Source organism: Protopterus annectens, chromosome 5.part1 (genome assembly GCF_019279795.1).
Source record: "Protopterus annectens isolate FY-2018-M chromosome 5.part1, PAN1.0, whole genome shotgun sequence".
Classification (NCBI taxonomy): Eukaryota; Metazoa; Chordata; order Ceratodontiformes; family Protopteridae; genus Protopterus; species Protopterus annectens.
The window spans coordinates 90,112,170-90,129,089 of NC_056736.1; the positions used below are offsets into that span (position 1 = coordinate 90,112,170).

Consider the following 16,920-nt stretch of genomic DNA (forward strand, 5'->3'; position numbering starts at 1 on the left):
GGATAGTTCTTTAATCAGATCCCTCTGGAATCTAGTAAAGTGCGTAAGGTAGTTCAAGGACCTTAATGCAAAGGCCGCTGAACTTAGGGTGCGCTTTCCGTACCGATCCATGCTCCTAGACTCCTTATTAGGAGGATGGACGGACGTCGAAGCCTCTGCTACATCTTGCTGGGTAGCAGATGCCACCACCAAAGCATCTACAGCCACACCTTTGGTTAGAAATTCTTTTTCAGGGGGTGCCGAGAGGAACTTATTCGGACGAGCAGGCACCGGTTCCCCAGAGTCTGGGTGTTCCCGCCCGACAGATCAAATCCAAGAGCTCGTCGAAGGGCGGAGACACCCAGGAGGCGGAGGGCTGAGCCCCGAAGGCCTTAAGGAACACAGACTCATCAGCAGAAGGGGGACTGCCAGCCGCCTCGTTGTTTAAGGGCTTCCAGGATGTCTACAAAGGAGACATCATCCGAGGACGACTTAGGGGACCCCTCTGCATCATCGAGATCAGTGTCTGATGTAAGAGACTCATCAGGGGAGTCAACGTGCTTCCTCTTGCACGATCTTTTCCTGGGGGGTTCTTCCGAAGAGGCTTCAGAAGGACCTCCAGGAGGGGGGGGGGAACCCCAGTGGGGGTAACCTCAGGCCCCGGGGCTCCGCTGTCTAAGGACAGGGGGACTGCCAAAGACCCAGTCTCGGTATGCAGGGAAGGAGCTGGGGAGACCGTGGAGGTAGCCAAAGAAGATTTGGCTAACGCACTCCTCATAGCCCTGAAGGCGGGACCACCAGAATCCTGGGAGGGTCCCACCTCCGTGGCCACGACAGTAGACGGCACTCCCACCGCCGACACACCAAGAGGGAGACTTGGGACCGAAAACATCAATCCTGAAGCATCCCCCCCCGGGGCCGACGGAAGAAGTCCGTGTACTGAACTCCGACCCAATAGCCGGAGTTGGAGTAAGGGTCGGGCCCGACCCTAAAACCTCCACCGGTTCCACCAGCACCGGCTCCAACGGTGCCGAGGCTGTTGGAGGAGGAACCATAGTAGGGAGGTGGACCATCGGCTCCGAAGCTGAATGGGCTGGAGCCGAAACTAGCTTTTGGAACACCGGAGACTGGAAAAGTCTTAAGAGCACCCTGTCGATGTCCGAATCAGACATCTTGGATGATCTGGACGATACCGATCGGGTCTGACCCGATTTCGCCATCGGCTCCGAAGGACTAGGGGACCGGCTCCGAATGGATTCTACCATTATCGGCTCCGAGAGAGATCTCAAGGCAATTTCCCTCGGTGCCGATAAGGACTTCGGCTCCGAAGGGGAAGAGTCTGAGCCGGTAACCCTCATCGGCTCCAATATCAGTGGAGCCGATGAAGGTGACCCGCCTCTCGATGCCCCAGTCCTCGGCTCCGAAACCAGAGGGGTCGAGGCTGGAGGCATCGAGGCAGACCGTTCCGCCTTCAGCTCCGAAGTCCGTGGAGCCAATGGAGAAGTCTGCCTAGATTTTTTGGCAGTCTGTTCCGACAACTGGTCGGAGCCGACGCTTTCTTCTTTTTTGAAGGAGAGGGAGATGAAGATAAAGCCTCCTCGAAGGATGGCTTGATTAACCCCTTAAGGATTAATTTGCTTTTCCTCTCCTGGAGGACCCTTGATGAGAAGGCGTGACACACGCTACATGATTCTTGTAGGTGCTTGGCGCCTAAACAGTAAACGCACGAGGAGTGGTCGTCCGTTATGGACATCTTAAAACCACCCCTCGTGCATTTTTTAAACCCGGAGGGTTTATGCTCGTTGGACATGACTAGAGACACAGTTATCTAAGATAACACAAAAACTAGCTAGATAAGTTCAAATTATAACGTTTTTTTTACACAATAACACAGTGCACAAGAAAAAACACAGAAAGAGAGGGTCAAGACCCTCTAACTAAAACGGGTACTTGACCCACAAATAAACGCTAGAATAGCAAAAGGGGAAGGCCCCTCTAACTAAAACGGGAAACCTTCCTTAATAAAAAGAACAACTTTCTCAACAAAATCACCAAATACACACACGTATCACAACAATAGCTGTTAAAACAGCTTTTGGGTTGAAAACGAGCAAATTCCTGACAGGAAAAGTCTAAATAAATTAGTACTTAGCCCAGCCAAGTTGAGACCACGTCTTAGCTTGTAAGCGGCAAACGAGATCTGGGGGATTAGTGGTGGTGCATCCTGGGATAAGAAATAGCTCAGCCAATAAGAGGCCTCGCTCTATAGCATAGCGTGCCGAGTCGGAGCCGAGGGATCGGCTCCGAGCCCATCAGTACAGAATGTAGGCGAGATAGGATCACATAACATCAGAGGTTATCTGCCTGAGTTCAGCGGAGCACCTAGGAACTCCTAGCTCTGAACAGCTTAGAGATGAGACTTACAGATGTTGACTGAGACACCTAGAGATTGACATAACCGAAGCAAGTAGTCCCTGGATTTCTATAGAAAATGCTTGGCTGGGATGGTGAGGAGCTAGTCGTCTAGATATGGAAACGTTTGAAATTCAAGCAGTGTCAAGTGAGCTGCAACCACAGCCATATATTTGGTAAAACACCCTGGAGGCTATGGTGAGACCAAAAGGCAGCGTTCTAAACTGATGATGACTGGTCCCTAGCCAAAAGTAAAGAAAACTTCAGGATCATCTGTTCATCTTGATGTGATGGAATGCATCTTGTAAGTCAGTGGAGCACATCCAACTGTCCTTCCATAGAAATGGCAGACTGGATTGAACCATGACCATTCGGTACTTTTACTTCATCACAAATTGGTTTAATTTGCTTAGATCTAGAATTGTTCTCAGGTTTCCCATTTTCTTTGGCACTAAAAATAATCTTGAGTAAGTTCCAAATCCTTTCAGGTCTGGTGGCACCTCTTGGATTACTGTCTTGTCTAGCAGCTTTTGAATCTCTTGACCTGCTGCCTTCCTCTAACTGAGTGGGACACTGGGCAGCCTTTTTCTTTTGGATGAGGGAATCTGGGAAAATGGTATGAAATAACATCTGGATATGATTTTTAGCACCCAGGAGTTTTTTGTTATTGATGCCATGGTGTCTGGGTGCAGAGATAACAGCCCTCTCCAACTGCCTACAGAGTCTGGCAGTTGGGCAACTTTTCAGGAATGCTGAAAGGGTTTATCCAAATAGCAATTTTGGAAACTCTGGTTCTGTGGGCCTCCCCTGCCACGAGGATGGTTTCTTCCATTTGAACTACACCCTCTGCCTCTGGGGGAAGATATCCCAGTGTGAATCTTGGAAAGGACCCTGGGATTTATGAAACCACATTTTCTTGCCTCTTCTTTGATTCCTGGAAAAGGATCATTGAGGGGTGGAAAAGTATATCCCTTTGGCAAACAGTGTCTTTTCCTTGCTGTTCACTCCAGGAAAGCACTTCTTTTACACAAGGGCCAAATAAGGATGTTTCAACAAAGGGAGAATTGATGAAAGAATACCTGAATGGTTCCACAAAGCCAGGCACATCTCCCAACAGTTAACCTTATGTATGCATTGGAGATGGAGAATAGAGTGGCCATTTGTGAAGACTTCTTGTAGTCTTCCAGGGACATGGTATCTGAGAAGGATTTGGAAAGTTCCTTAGTCAAATCCCACTGTAATCTTGTAAAATGTGTCAAGTAATTCAGAAACCATAAGGCAAATGTTGCAGACAAAAAAACATGGTTTTCCAATCTGTCCAACGCCCTGGACTCTGTTAGAGGGATGGACAGAGAAGCTCTGCTCTGACACCTCCTTCTTTGTGGCTGCTGCCACAACCACAGCATCAACAGGAACTCCCTTGCTCCAGTGTGGCCTCTCCTTTTGGGGGGGGGGGCAACAAATGTATCAGGCCGATGAGGAATGGGTTCTACAGTATCTGGTTCCTTCGACATCTGGCTAGATCTATAAGCTCATCTGCCTGGGGAGTCAATCAAGACATAGAAGGGTCAGACCCAAAAGCTTCCAGAAACACAGGCTCTTCTTGGGAGGAGGGTATCAGAAAACCAACCACCCTTTTGATTAAGAATTTCTAAAATGACTCAGAGAGACATCATCTGGTGGAGATCTGGGGGACCCCTCCCCTTCATCAAAGTCCATGTCTTTGGTGAGAGACTCCAGAGGTGAGTCTGTGTGTCTCCTCTTGCTCGTTCTCTTTCGGAGAACCTCCTCAGTGGGATGATGTGGAGAGGTATCTGAAGAGAGGGAAAAGTCCTTGAGGGGGACTGTCTGGATGCTTGATGGGGCTGGCTGTCCCTGTGAAATAGGCCTGAAAGGACCACTGCTTGGATCCAAAGGAGGTGGAGCTGTAGGATCTAAAAAGGTAAGAATAGTCCAATCTCTCAGATGAGAGAAGACTCTCTCTCCAACATCTCAAAAGCAGGACAGGGAGACGCCATAGCTGATCGCACCAGAGCTGAAGCTACCTATGACACCACGCCTAGACCCATGCCTGAAATGGGGAGTCGGACATGAGCTGTCCAACACTAAAGCTACAAGAGGCAGGGATGTCTCAGACAGCCTCAGAGTGGAACCCAAACCACCATCCCCAGCCTTGATGCTTCAGCACTGAGCCTTATTCTGGTCCAAAGAAAACAGTGCCGAACAAGTCAGGGTAGAGGCTGGATTTCAGGATCTTGCTCTCTTCGGGTCTATATTACAAGATCGCAACTTTAGTACTTCAATACCTAAAAGCACGATCTGTAAATATTGAGAGCCACAAACCACAAACGGCCACTTCCTCACAGGGAAAGAATTCCCTTGGCTGTATGAAAAAAAAAACAATTTTAAACCTAAATAAAGTGGGGGGCTTCACCCCCTCAACTAAATATAACAACTCCGAGATCGCTCTACATTGGACAAAAGGGCAAAATCCGCATAACGGACAAGCAAATTCTTTCCCTGACGAAAAATTTGCAGAAGTGGCCGTTCACGGTTTTTAGCGTTCGATATTTACTGATCGACCTTTCGGTATTCCAGTACCTAAAGTTTTGATTTTATAATAGTGAGACCTCTCTCTCCGGATCTGATGTTAACAATCTCGGGTCTCTTGGATTCAAGGGTTCAAAAACCTGTGGCAAATCAGAGATGGAGAAATCACAGCATGGGAAGTAGAAGGGAGGCTCACAGATCCAATGGGAGATGAAACCAAGATAACCCTCATCTGAATCAGAGCTCGAAGGAACTTCCTCATTAACCTATCCACTTTGGCTTCCGAAAAACTACTGAAGGACTTTGATGGAGGAGGTGGTGGACTGGAATCAAGACTCTCTCCTCAGGGTCTCCTGAAGTAATACAGAATGGAGCCAAGGAGAAACAGGCTCTAAAGAGCACCTTGGGGACCAGGTTCTTGCAGACTTAGAGAAGTTGTTGGATCCAAGGACGTGGGGTCTGAATATTTTAATTTCAGATCCAAGGTGGTCAGATCTGACTTCTTTTGAACCTTTACAGGAGGTGCCAAAGATGAAGTAGACTTTGGAGAGTGGGTTGGAGACTGTTTTCGTGATTCTTTCACCTCCAAAAAGGCTTTAGATGACTTTGCGGGAGTTTGAGCCCCTGAAGTTAAACATGATGAAGATGGTGGCAGTAAGCCCTTTAAAACTAATTTATTTAGACTGTCTCTTAAGAGCCCTGGAATTAAAAGCTGCACAAGTGGAGCAGTCCGTGTTTAAGTGAGAAGCTCCTAAGCAACAGACACACTCTCTGTGAGCATCAGAGTTAGGGATATTGTACCCACAGAAAGTGCATTTCTTAAAGCCTGTCACTTTTTCAGATATGTCTAAAGAAAGAAAAAACTATTTTTTTAAGGATACCAATAGTAGGGTAAGAGAATACCCTCGACAGAGTAAAACAAAAAAAAAAAAAACAAAAAAAAAACAAAAAAAAAAAAAAAGAAGGGAGAGAAAAAGAAAAATACCAACAATGGTACCCACAGTGACCTTAAGGTAGAAAAGAAAGAGAGAAACTACCAGAAAAAATACTCAAACTCAAAAGACTAGGTAAGGGAGGTGGGTGATATAAAAAAAAAAGACGTTTAAGAGAAAATTTGGAAATGTATCTTATAGCAAAGAAAACTTGCAGAGAAAACCAGTTCAATAAAAAGCAAAGCTTTCGGGCGTAACCCTTCTTCAATACTAATACATTCAAACACTAAACTCTAGAAGCTTAAATACAGGTCTAAAATCACATGACCAGCAGCCAAATGAAATCATGTGACAGAAAACAAATTATAAATTAAAGACATATACATATAGATATATTAAAAAATGTGTAAATACACAGTATAAAATATTTACTTTACAATATTACGTAGAATAACTAACACAGGTTTTAAACTGACAGTGCTATTTAAACCAGGATGAGTGTCAGCAGCTAATCTCAATATCCATTCAAATTCTTTGAGCTCACGGCGGTTGTTGACATCACCACCTCTTTCATTTGGACATAGAGCATCAATCACTCTAAACTTAAATGTATGTGTTTCACCATAAGTTTTAATATGTATACATAGTGCATTATTGTCACAATTTCTCCTAATTTCAGAATTATGGTCTATAACACGTTCCTTAAGCTTACGTATTGTTTTTCCCACGTAAAATGAACTGCATGAGATGCAGGTAGCCAAATAAACCACAAAAGTGGTATTACAAGTAGCTGTAATTTTAAAATTAAATACTTGTCCATTGGCAGGATGAGTGAAAATATCACTACCATTCCCTAAGATGTAAGCACAAGCAACACAGTTAAAACATGGAAAAGTACCAGTTTTAGCAGCCAATTGTGTATAACAGGATCTATAAAAATCTTTATAACAGAGTAAACTTTTAATCGTCCTCATATTTTTATATGTAAAATGTGGCTTGGTGCCCAATATAGTTTTTAGTTCATCCAATGCCATCAGAATGGGCCAGTTCCTGTTAATAATTTGTCTAATTGAACTTGACCTACCATTAAAAGTTGTGACGTACCTTATTTCATGTTGAGTAATGGTGTTATTACACTGACTATCTGTGAGGCTTGACCTATCTTCCAACAAAGTTGGTATAAGTGATGTCTGCCTAGCTTCCATTACATCAGATTTAAGCTTGGATGATAAATTCATATCATATCCACTAGAAAAAAAGTCCTCTACCATATTATCAAGTTGTGAAGCAAATGTAGTATTATCAGTAGTTAGTCTACTTGCTCTAATAAATTGTGATTTTGCTACACATTTAAAGACATGTGGCGCATGCATACTACTGTGATGCGTATATCTTCCATTACTAACATCCTTTCTATAAATACTAGCGTTTAATATGCCATCATTTAATTTTAAAATTACAGCTACTTGTAATACCACTTTTGTGGTTTATTTGGCTACCTGCATCTCATGCAGTTCAATTTACGTGGGAAAAACAATACGTAAGCTTAAGGAACGTGTTATAGACCATAATTCTGAAATTAGGAGAAATTGTGACAATAATGCACTATGTAAACATATTAAAACTTATGGTGAAACACATACATTTAAGTTTAGAGTGATTGATGCTCTATGTCCAAATGAAAGAGGTGGTGATGTCAACAACCACCTTGAGCTCAAAGAATTTGAATGGATATTGAGATTAGCTGCTGACACTCATCCTGGTTTAAATAGCACTGTCAGTTTAAAACCTGTGTTAGTCAAGCTACGTAATATTGTAAAGTAAATATTTTATACTGTGTATTTACACATTTTTTAATATATCTATATGTATATATGTCTTTAATTTATAATTTGTTTTCTGTCACATGATTTCATTTGGCTGCTGGTCATGTGATTTTAGACCTGTATTTAAGCTTCTAGAGTTTAGTGTTTGAATGTATTAGTATTGAAGAAGGGTTACGCCCGAAAGCTTTGCTTTTTATTGAACTGGTTTTCTCTGCAAGTTTTCTTTTTTGAGTTCGTGTTTTGCAGCTGGTTTTACTTATCTTATAGCAAAGGATAGAAAACAAAAAAAAAAGCTCTCTAAAAAGGATCTGCGTCTGTAGAGATATAGCGAAAAACAAGATTTGAGGTACAGCAGGTTGACAGGGGAATTACAGATAGAAGGGGGAGCTCGAGAGTTGGTTCCAAGAGTTAATGAGTCAAGTTGGATCCGATATCAAACAAATGAGGAACGGATGAAATGGACATCAGATTCATAAAATAAATTATATTATATAATAAAGGATAATTAACATTTGAAAGCGCGCATGACTGGACAGCCAAATCAGCATGACCATTTTAAATCAAGAATATACAAACAGACAAAAGTCCTTCTGCTGACAAACTGTTGAGCAGCTATACTGTGTATTGGTATATGCTACATAACTCCATCCCCTAGCATATTTTATGAGGGATACGGCAAAATATAAGAAAAATCAGAGATGTTCTACAGAACTGTACATGCCTGACAGCATGATCAGTCACAGGGCCATAAGTATACCTTTTAAATGTCCACAGTTTTGCAGAATGTCCAGGAATGTCTTCATATTTTTATCCTGTCACTCACAAAATTGTTCACCTTCTGGTAAACTGTTAAGAATTTCTTCCAGTCAGTATTTCCAGATGTTACAACCTTACAATTTCATTCTCTGTATTATCCCATCCCTTCAATTTTTTTTTTAAATTTTCTAGTAAAGTAGTCAGAATTTCTGTGAGCCAATAATCCCAACTCTTACAGTTTCATTCTCCCTAATACTCGGAGAAGGCATATCAATGCCTAAACCTCTTCTGTTAATTTGCATCATCCTAATTCTGCCCTTTACTTTTCACTTTAAACAGAATCTTTCAGTAAATAAGCTGAGATGTAATTAGGCAATATCTATATTAAAAAAACATATATAAACAGAGATACCACAAACCTTCACCTAATGTGTGAGCATAGGAACATTAGTCTCATACACGTCAGTCTCATACATGCAGTATATTACATAGCAGAGGAGGAGGAACACTACAGTTCCATCATACAATGAAATTATTTAAGAAAGGTAAGCAATTTCTTTCTTAAATAATGTCAATGTATAATATCAATAACACACTTCTGGATGTTAGTATCACAGGATTAATTCATGCATGGCTCTGCTTGTTCTCCTGGATTTCATCCTCATGACCAAACCACACCAACCATGGCTTGGTCAGTAATGGGTTATTGCTAAATTAAACTGTAGGTAGATATTAGAGCTTAAAGCAGTCAAATATCCAGATAGGGTGTGTAATTGGCCTCAGACCTTAAGAATATCAGCAGAAAGCCTGATTATAAAGGAAGGTATACTCTGCAATATCTTCAGTTTTTAATTACTTCCATTTTACGATCTATGCCTTGATAAATATACAGTTTACCTAAAAGTGATCGAATCGCAGTTTTTCAGCTCACTGAAAGATAAATTCCAAAACCCTTAAAACAGAAAACAAAATATGGACAATGGTGTAGCTGTCAACAGTTAAATTTATTATCCACTATTATTCCCAAATGAGTATTATTACACTTTCTTCATAAAAATACACCCCAAGCCAACTATATTTCTGTTTTCATGTACTGAGTACAGCTTCATTACAAACAGTTTATTTAAACTGCAAATGGAGTCCTGCAAAATTGCAGTATCAGTTTCTGATCTAATAACCAAAGATAAATTAACAACTGCATAACTGCTACATTCTGGATGGTGATATCAATGGTACACTATGAAAGGATGCATTAATGCTAAGGATCTGGGGGAATAACCCTAATTCAGTTTTCCTGTCTTATACTTCCACCATACTTCTCAAATTATTTGCTCAGGAATTCTGGGCAACATCAAACGTAATGTATGATAAAGGCCCAAAGTCAGGAGCAATTTTTAAATATTGCCCCAATACAGTTATTAAAACAATAAATGCACTTTTGGAACAAAAGAAGTATGAAACTCTTGATGCTGGCATTACTGACTGAAAGCAATCCTCAAGAGATTTAGAAAAACTTTTACATGGGACAGGGTAATAATATGAGCCAAAATCAGAGATGTTCTGCAAATCTGGAGAGCTGAGAGGTTAAGCTTTCCACCTACTCTTTCTGGCCACATTATATGGGATATCCAAGCCTACTTCATGATGTAAATATGTAGATACATCTCCTTCAGTTTTGCAATTAGTTTTCCATAGTCAACGTATTGAAAATCCTGCTGAATTGAGACAGACATCAACTTGTCAACCTAAGGTGATCTCCGAAGGCATTCATTCTTCAAAATGATGGAATGCTGTGATGCTGCACATATCCATGTTGATTGCGACCTTTCACACTGTTCTCCATCTCCTTTATTTGGTAATCAGCAAAATATTTCTAAAAGAGCTTTCCTGTTGAGCTTAGGAGGTTTATTACAACCAACTTGAATCGCCTGTGTGTGTGTCCATCTACTATATATATATATATATATGGATCTAGGACGTTTGCTCGACTGAGCAAACGACCGAAATCCAAACAGCTGGGCATACTTACGCGAAAGTCCTTTTCACCGAAGAAGCACTTTCGCGTAAGTATGACTGTTGCCAAGGCTGTACTATGGTGCGGGTAAGGGAAATTTCCATTTTCCCCACTGTAGTGCGGTCTCGGAGGGAGAATATTAAAGTAGGGGGGTGTGGGGGGCACAGTCCCCCACATGGTGGTTGCAGGTGGGCGAAGCCCCCCAGCTAAAATGTAAATGTAGTTTTTTTTTTTTGTTTTATTTTGTCACATGCTTTAACGAAAGAGCTTTTTCGATAAAAGCGCTTTCATTAAAGTGTGTTAGGGTTTTATGGATTCGGACGTTTGCTCAGTCGAGCAAACATCCTAGATATATATATATATATATATATATATACACATACATACATACACACACACACACACACATACATATAAACATCTATACATACATATATACACACACACACACACACACACACACACATATATATATATATATATATATATATATATATATATATATGGATCCAGGTTACAACATCGACAACTCAGAAGATCGACATCCACTTCCTCAACACGAAAACACCGACACAGAAATAATCGAAACTGCAAATCACGGACATTTAACAGGTAAGGGGTTTAAATTTCGGTAATCATGCCTACCATGTTTTAGTAAATGTGGCAGTGTTATGCATGCATTACGATCATTGTATTACTTAGTCCTTATGGTAGGCATGATTAGCGAAATTTAAACCACTTACCTGTTAAACGTCCGTGATTTGTAGTTTCGATTATTTCTGTGTCGGTGTTTTCGTGTCGGGGAAGTGGATGTCGATCTTCTGAGTTGTCGATGTTGTAACCTGGATCCATATATATATATATATATATATATATATATATATATATATATATGTATGCATGTACACACACGTGCGTATACATCTTTTCTACTTACTGTCTTGCAGATACATTTTACTCAACTCAGCTATGTGTTTATACCTTGAAAAAACTATTTCCAAAGATCATCCTTAAGATAACTGTGTCCAGTATAATGATTTACAGTTCAAAGTTTTTTTCCGACAGTTTCTCTTGTAAATTAGACTTTGTTCAGTGGAACTAACCTGGCGAACAGATGGACATACACAGAGAGAACTTTGAATTAATAAATACAACACTTTATGCAAAAGAAAAGTATGACATCCTTTTCTCTTCTAAAACAAAAGTAGAGAGAGAATGCAACATTTTAAAATGCTTTTAACTCAGATTTTAGACTAAAATGCCGTTTTTTCTGTGTAGAACTTGAAAAAAAATTATTCTAAGAACGACTGTCTTCTATATGTAACATATGTATAATGGATGAACATATACTTACAGCAGAAACTGTCCTCGCAAAAGATCGTTTCAAAATATGAACAGGTTCACTTGCTTGCGGTTTCCCCTTTGTAGCATTCCCATCACTCGAAGGTAGTCTAAGAATTAAAAAAGTCCTTAAGTTGTTCTATTACTAAAAAAAATGACTGACTTTCAACAACTCCAAGTAAGCTTTCTTAATGCTGCCGCAACTACAAGATACCCATCCCAATGTTTATAACTCAAGTACACAATGATCACCACACCAAGCTTTACCATATAGGAAACTCTCATAGATAATAGTACATCTAAGGGGCCTACTTCATCACCAACTACTCTCTACAATTAGTGCTTTTGCAGTTAATTTCATTTTCCCCAAATCATTAAAAAAAAAAACACAAATTGATAAAAAACAAAATTTATTCAATAAAATCACAAAGTGATGAAGCATTTTCCTCCAAACAATAAATGAACTTCAGAATAAGACAGCAAACCAATGTACAGTATAACATGCTTATTTCAGTTTGACCTTATTAGTCAATTGTCAGAAATTATTTCAACTTTTACAGCTTCATAGGTAGGTACTAGGCTATCTGCCTGAAGGCATTTATAAGCATAGCCAGAATGTGTTGGCTTTCGCCACCCCCTTAGATTAGTTCCCTGTGCATCTGTCCAGCAGTGCCACTGAAGTGATCCCCGGAGTAAACTTTCTATTTCCCATCCACTCGTCAAGGTTTCTCTTGAAGTGCGTTACCGAGGAGCTCTGCCTAATGTAGATTGGAATCCTGTTCCAAAGCATGGGAAGTCTCTGGGACAGGAATCTATCCCTCCAGCACATTTTATTTATTGTTGTGGTGAGGTTTAGATCCCTAGAGCTTGTGGCTCGAGGGGATAAGGTTTTCTTTAGGTGGAGCATGTGCATCAATTATGGGTTGGACATGGCCTTGTATGTCAGGCAAAGATCACCTCTGAGTAGGCGGTATGCAACCGAGTACAGCTGGAGTTTCTTCAGTCGATCTGCATAGGGCATCTGTTTGAAGCCAGTGATCCTCTTGGTGAGGTACTTTGGTGGTCATTCCAGCTGTTGCAGGTGTCTTGTAAGGTACATCCCAAATGGAGCATTGTACTCTATGATTGGTCTGATAAGTGACGAGTAGAGGGGCACAATGACCTCTTTTGATCTGGATGCAAACACTTTTGTGATTAGGTCGGCCATATAGTCTGATGAGTGATGAGTAGAGGGGTACAATGACCTCTTCTGATCTGGATGCAAACACTTTTGTGATTAGGTCGGCCATATAGTCTGATGAGTGATGAGTAGAGGGGTACAATGACCTCTTTTGATCTGGGTGCAAACCCTTTTGTGATTAGGTGGGCCATATAGAAGGATTTTCTAACCACTTTGGCAATGTGATTATCAAAGGAGAGATTACTATCTACTTGGGTCCCCAGATCCCTTATTATGTTTTCCATATTTAGGGGACTACCACCTATGTGGTAGTTTGTGGGTACTTTGTTTTTTCCAAAGGGGATGACTATGCACTTTTTGGCATTTAGCTTGAGGCTATGATTTTGACACCAGGTATCCGTCTCAGTGAGACCCTTTTGGAGGATGTCTGTGTATGCCGGAGAGTCAATTATAGCCCCTGGTTTGCAGTTGTCTGTCAACTTGGTTAGCCATAGTCCTCCTGTGCTGGTCTGTACCTCTGGGAAGTATACGCCGAACAGGAGGGGTCCCAGGACTGAGCCCAGGGGAGCGCCACTTATAACCGGTTTAGAGTCAGACCTAGCTCCCGCAACTTTCACCATGTGGGCTCTGTCCATGAGCCAGATGGCAACCCATTTTGTGACATACAGGTTTAAGTTCAAGCTGGTGAGCTTGTCTATAATACTAGAATGGGGAATGGTGTCGAAGGCCTTTGCGAGGTCTAGGTAGGCTGTGTGTACCACCTTTCCCTCTTCTATAGCCTTGGTAACTGTCTCAATTAAGTCCACCAGGTTTAGGAGGCATGATCTGTCCTTAACAAAGCTGAACTGGGTAGAGCCCAGTGTTTGGAGGTTCCTAATATGTCTGTTAATGAGCTCCATGATGATGCGCTCCATAACATTGCAGACCAAGCTAGTCAGACTTGTAAGGCGATAGTTCCTGGGGTCTGTTGTGGCTCCACCTTTGTGAAGCAGAATAACCGTTGCTGTGCGCCACTCTATGGTACGTAGCCTGTGGAGAGGCTGAGTTTAAACAGTGTGTTTAGGTGAGGGGTTAGTTCGTCTTTGAGCTCATGTAGGACGCAGCCTGGACCACTGTCTGGTCCCACTGATACTGTGTTTTTGACTTTGGACAAGGCTGTTTTAACCTGAGTGTCTGTGATTTCAGGGGCTCTATATTCTTCTGGTATGGTTATGGGTCCTTTTGGGGGTGAGAGCGGGTAGACGTTTGCACTGAACCTGTCTGCCAGGATACTGGCAATATCGGTCGGTTCAGTGTATTTTGTGCTATTCTGCACTAACTTCGAGCAGCTCTGAGCACTGCCACTTAGATTCTTGACATAGCTAAATAATGCCTTTTGGTTATCTTTGGAGTCTTTGGCAATTTTTCTTAAGAAGCTCGCCTTGGATGATTTTATGAGGGATCGTACTTTCTTGCTTATACTGAACAGGGATGTCTTCCCTTCTTGGGATTTTACTCTCTTCTGTACTAGTTTCCTCCTTCTGTTGTATAGCTTGTTTATGGCAAGGGTCCACCAGACTGGTTTCCTGTTCTTGGAGGAGTGAGTCTTGGTATTGCTTGGGATAGCACGATACATCCATTCTTGTAGGTACCCATAGAATGCATTAGTAAAGGATTTTGCAGCTTGGACAGCATTATCCTTTAGCATGGGGGCTTTGAAACTTTCCACTTCGGTCTTAAGAAACGTGAAGTTTGCTTTTGAAAAGTTTTTCACAGTGGTTTCTTTGTCCGGGGGTGGGGGCGGAATGTGGATATCCAAAGTGATTTGTTTATGGTCAGATCTAACCAGCAAGAGGTTGACCTCCAGTGTGGAACACTGGTCGCACATGTTGGTGATGACCAGGTCCAACATGTTGTCACCTCTGGTGGGAGTGCTGACCAGTTGATCCAGGGTGTTTGAGTTTATAAATTCTAGGAAATGTTGGGCAAAGGGGTTAGTACTTGAGTAGTTCTCCCAGTTAATGTTTGGGTAATTGAAATTACCCAATATTAGGGTGTTTGGTAGGACCTTTATGCTTCCCAGTGTTCCCAGAAATGTAGAATAGAGGTCCTGGGACATGGCAGGTGACCTGTAGCAAGCTACAATTTGAATTGCAGTTTTGCCCATTGTTAGTTGCACGTGGATGATCTCTGAAGCATTGTGCTGTGCCACTAACCTGGAGGTGTGGGTATCCTTGATGAATATGGATAACCCCCGCCTTTTGTACTTCAGTCCAGGTTCTGTGGCCGAAATGTATGGTATGAGTTGTAGCCTGGTAGTGCTGGGGTGCTCTCTGGAGCCTTAAACCAGGTTTCTGTTACTGCATATATATCAATTTTCTCCATACTGAGGAGTGCCTCGAGTGCAAGCATTTTGAGGTTTAGACTTCTGGCATTGAGTAGCATTACCCTCAGTTTTTTGTTACTTGCGCTATTTACGGCGGTGGGTTTGTTATTTGAGCCTTGCCTAAAAAAGGCACTATGGGGTTAGCAAGAGCCTTGGCCGTATTCGAAAGCCTAAGGGTGACAGGTGCAAGCCATCTCTAGCGAAGCAGCGTGGCTTGTCGAGCATGTCATCCCAGGCAGACAGACACCGGATCCCCTTTAAATGACACCAGAAACTTAGCCAATTGTTGAAATTGATCATTTTTTCTTTATACCATGGTATCATTCTTGGTGCGGGCAGGATGCTACTCAGGGTCAGGGTCATAGCCACATGGGCTACGTGATCAGAGGGCTCTTCCATGTCTCTTTTCATGTAGTCCAGGGAGGTATGGCTCAGGTCATTCACACCAACATGGACAATGACAGAGTCATATTTGCACTTGTTCTGGTGTGACCTGAGTGCTTGTGTTATGTGGTGGATCCTGGCACCTGAAGGGCAGCTAACAGTAACCTTCTCCTTATTCAGCCTAGTGAGTGGGACGTCAGTGTGCCTGACTATATCACCTATTACTAGTATGCTGGGTATGTTATTTTGCCTTAAGGACTGTGATTGCGTGGCGCACTGGTTTTGTGAAGTATGCGTTTCATGGTTTATGTTGGGGAGGAGGAGGTTGCTTGGATGTCTGCTTTGGAGGTCTCTGTTACTTTTGCAGATTTTTATTTAGAGCCCCCCCCCCCCCCCAGTATGTTTTCGTGTATTTGTGTGTTTTTTGCCGGTGCTGGTTTAATGGGTCTATGTGAGACTGGTGGTGTGATGCAAGTACTTCCCTTCTCCTCTTGACTGTCTGATCCAGTTTTGGGTTGAGAGAGCTTAGCCTCCAGTTTGGCTGTATAATTGCATCTCTCGCATGTATTACTGTTTGGTGGTAAAAGGACAGGGTTGTCTGTGTACATGAGGCAGTTGTAACATTGCCTCAAAATGCCCAGATTCACCAGTTGGACTGGAGTGTACACCTGAAACTGCCATTTGGACATGCCTAGATAGGTACAGTGAACTATTTTACTGAATGGCTGGTAAGGTCGAATAGAGAGCCTTGTCCTTCTGTACAGTATAGGGGGGGGGTCTAGTGCTAGGATTTATAAGTGCTTGCTATGAGTTTTGTGCAAGTGCCGGGCTGAAAAATGAATGGCTTGAGTGCTTAAGTTGAAAATTTGTCTAGTTCCAAGGGAAACCTTGAAACAGAAATTTTGTGGAGCCGGGAATAGTTATACCCAAAACTGGGCAAATGCGTTTTTTCTAGCAGGGAAATAAAAGAGATAGAAATTAGCCCAAAATAGCCAATAAACTACTAATTTCTGGGGTGAAACCACTCCTCCGGTGACAGATACGCTGCTCAAAGCTCCCCTCTCTCACAGGTGAACAGAAACTTCCTTCTATCCAAGTAAGGTATGGGGAAACAGAGATTTGTAACACAGCCCTGAATTCAGCACTAACCTGAAAACTGGACTATACTAGCTTAGAAAGGC

The 16,920-nt window shown here is 42.1% G+C and overlaps 1 protein-coding gene across 1 annotated transcript in view; it reads right to left on the reverse strand.

The window, feature by feature from the left end:
- MYCBP2 (MYC binding protein 2) overlaps positions 1 to 16,920 on the reverse strand; it is a gene marked incomplete in the record, with an annotated part of 5,088,083 nt that overhangs the window by 3,076,743 nt on the left and 1,994,420 nt on the right. Inside the window, 1 exon segment of the mRNA XM_044072904.1 lies at positions 11,824 to 11,920. Within this exon segment, the coding sequence (XP_043928839.1) occupies positions 11,824 to 11,920 (97 nt within the window).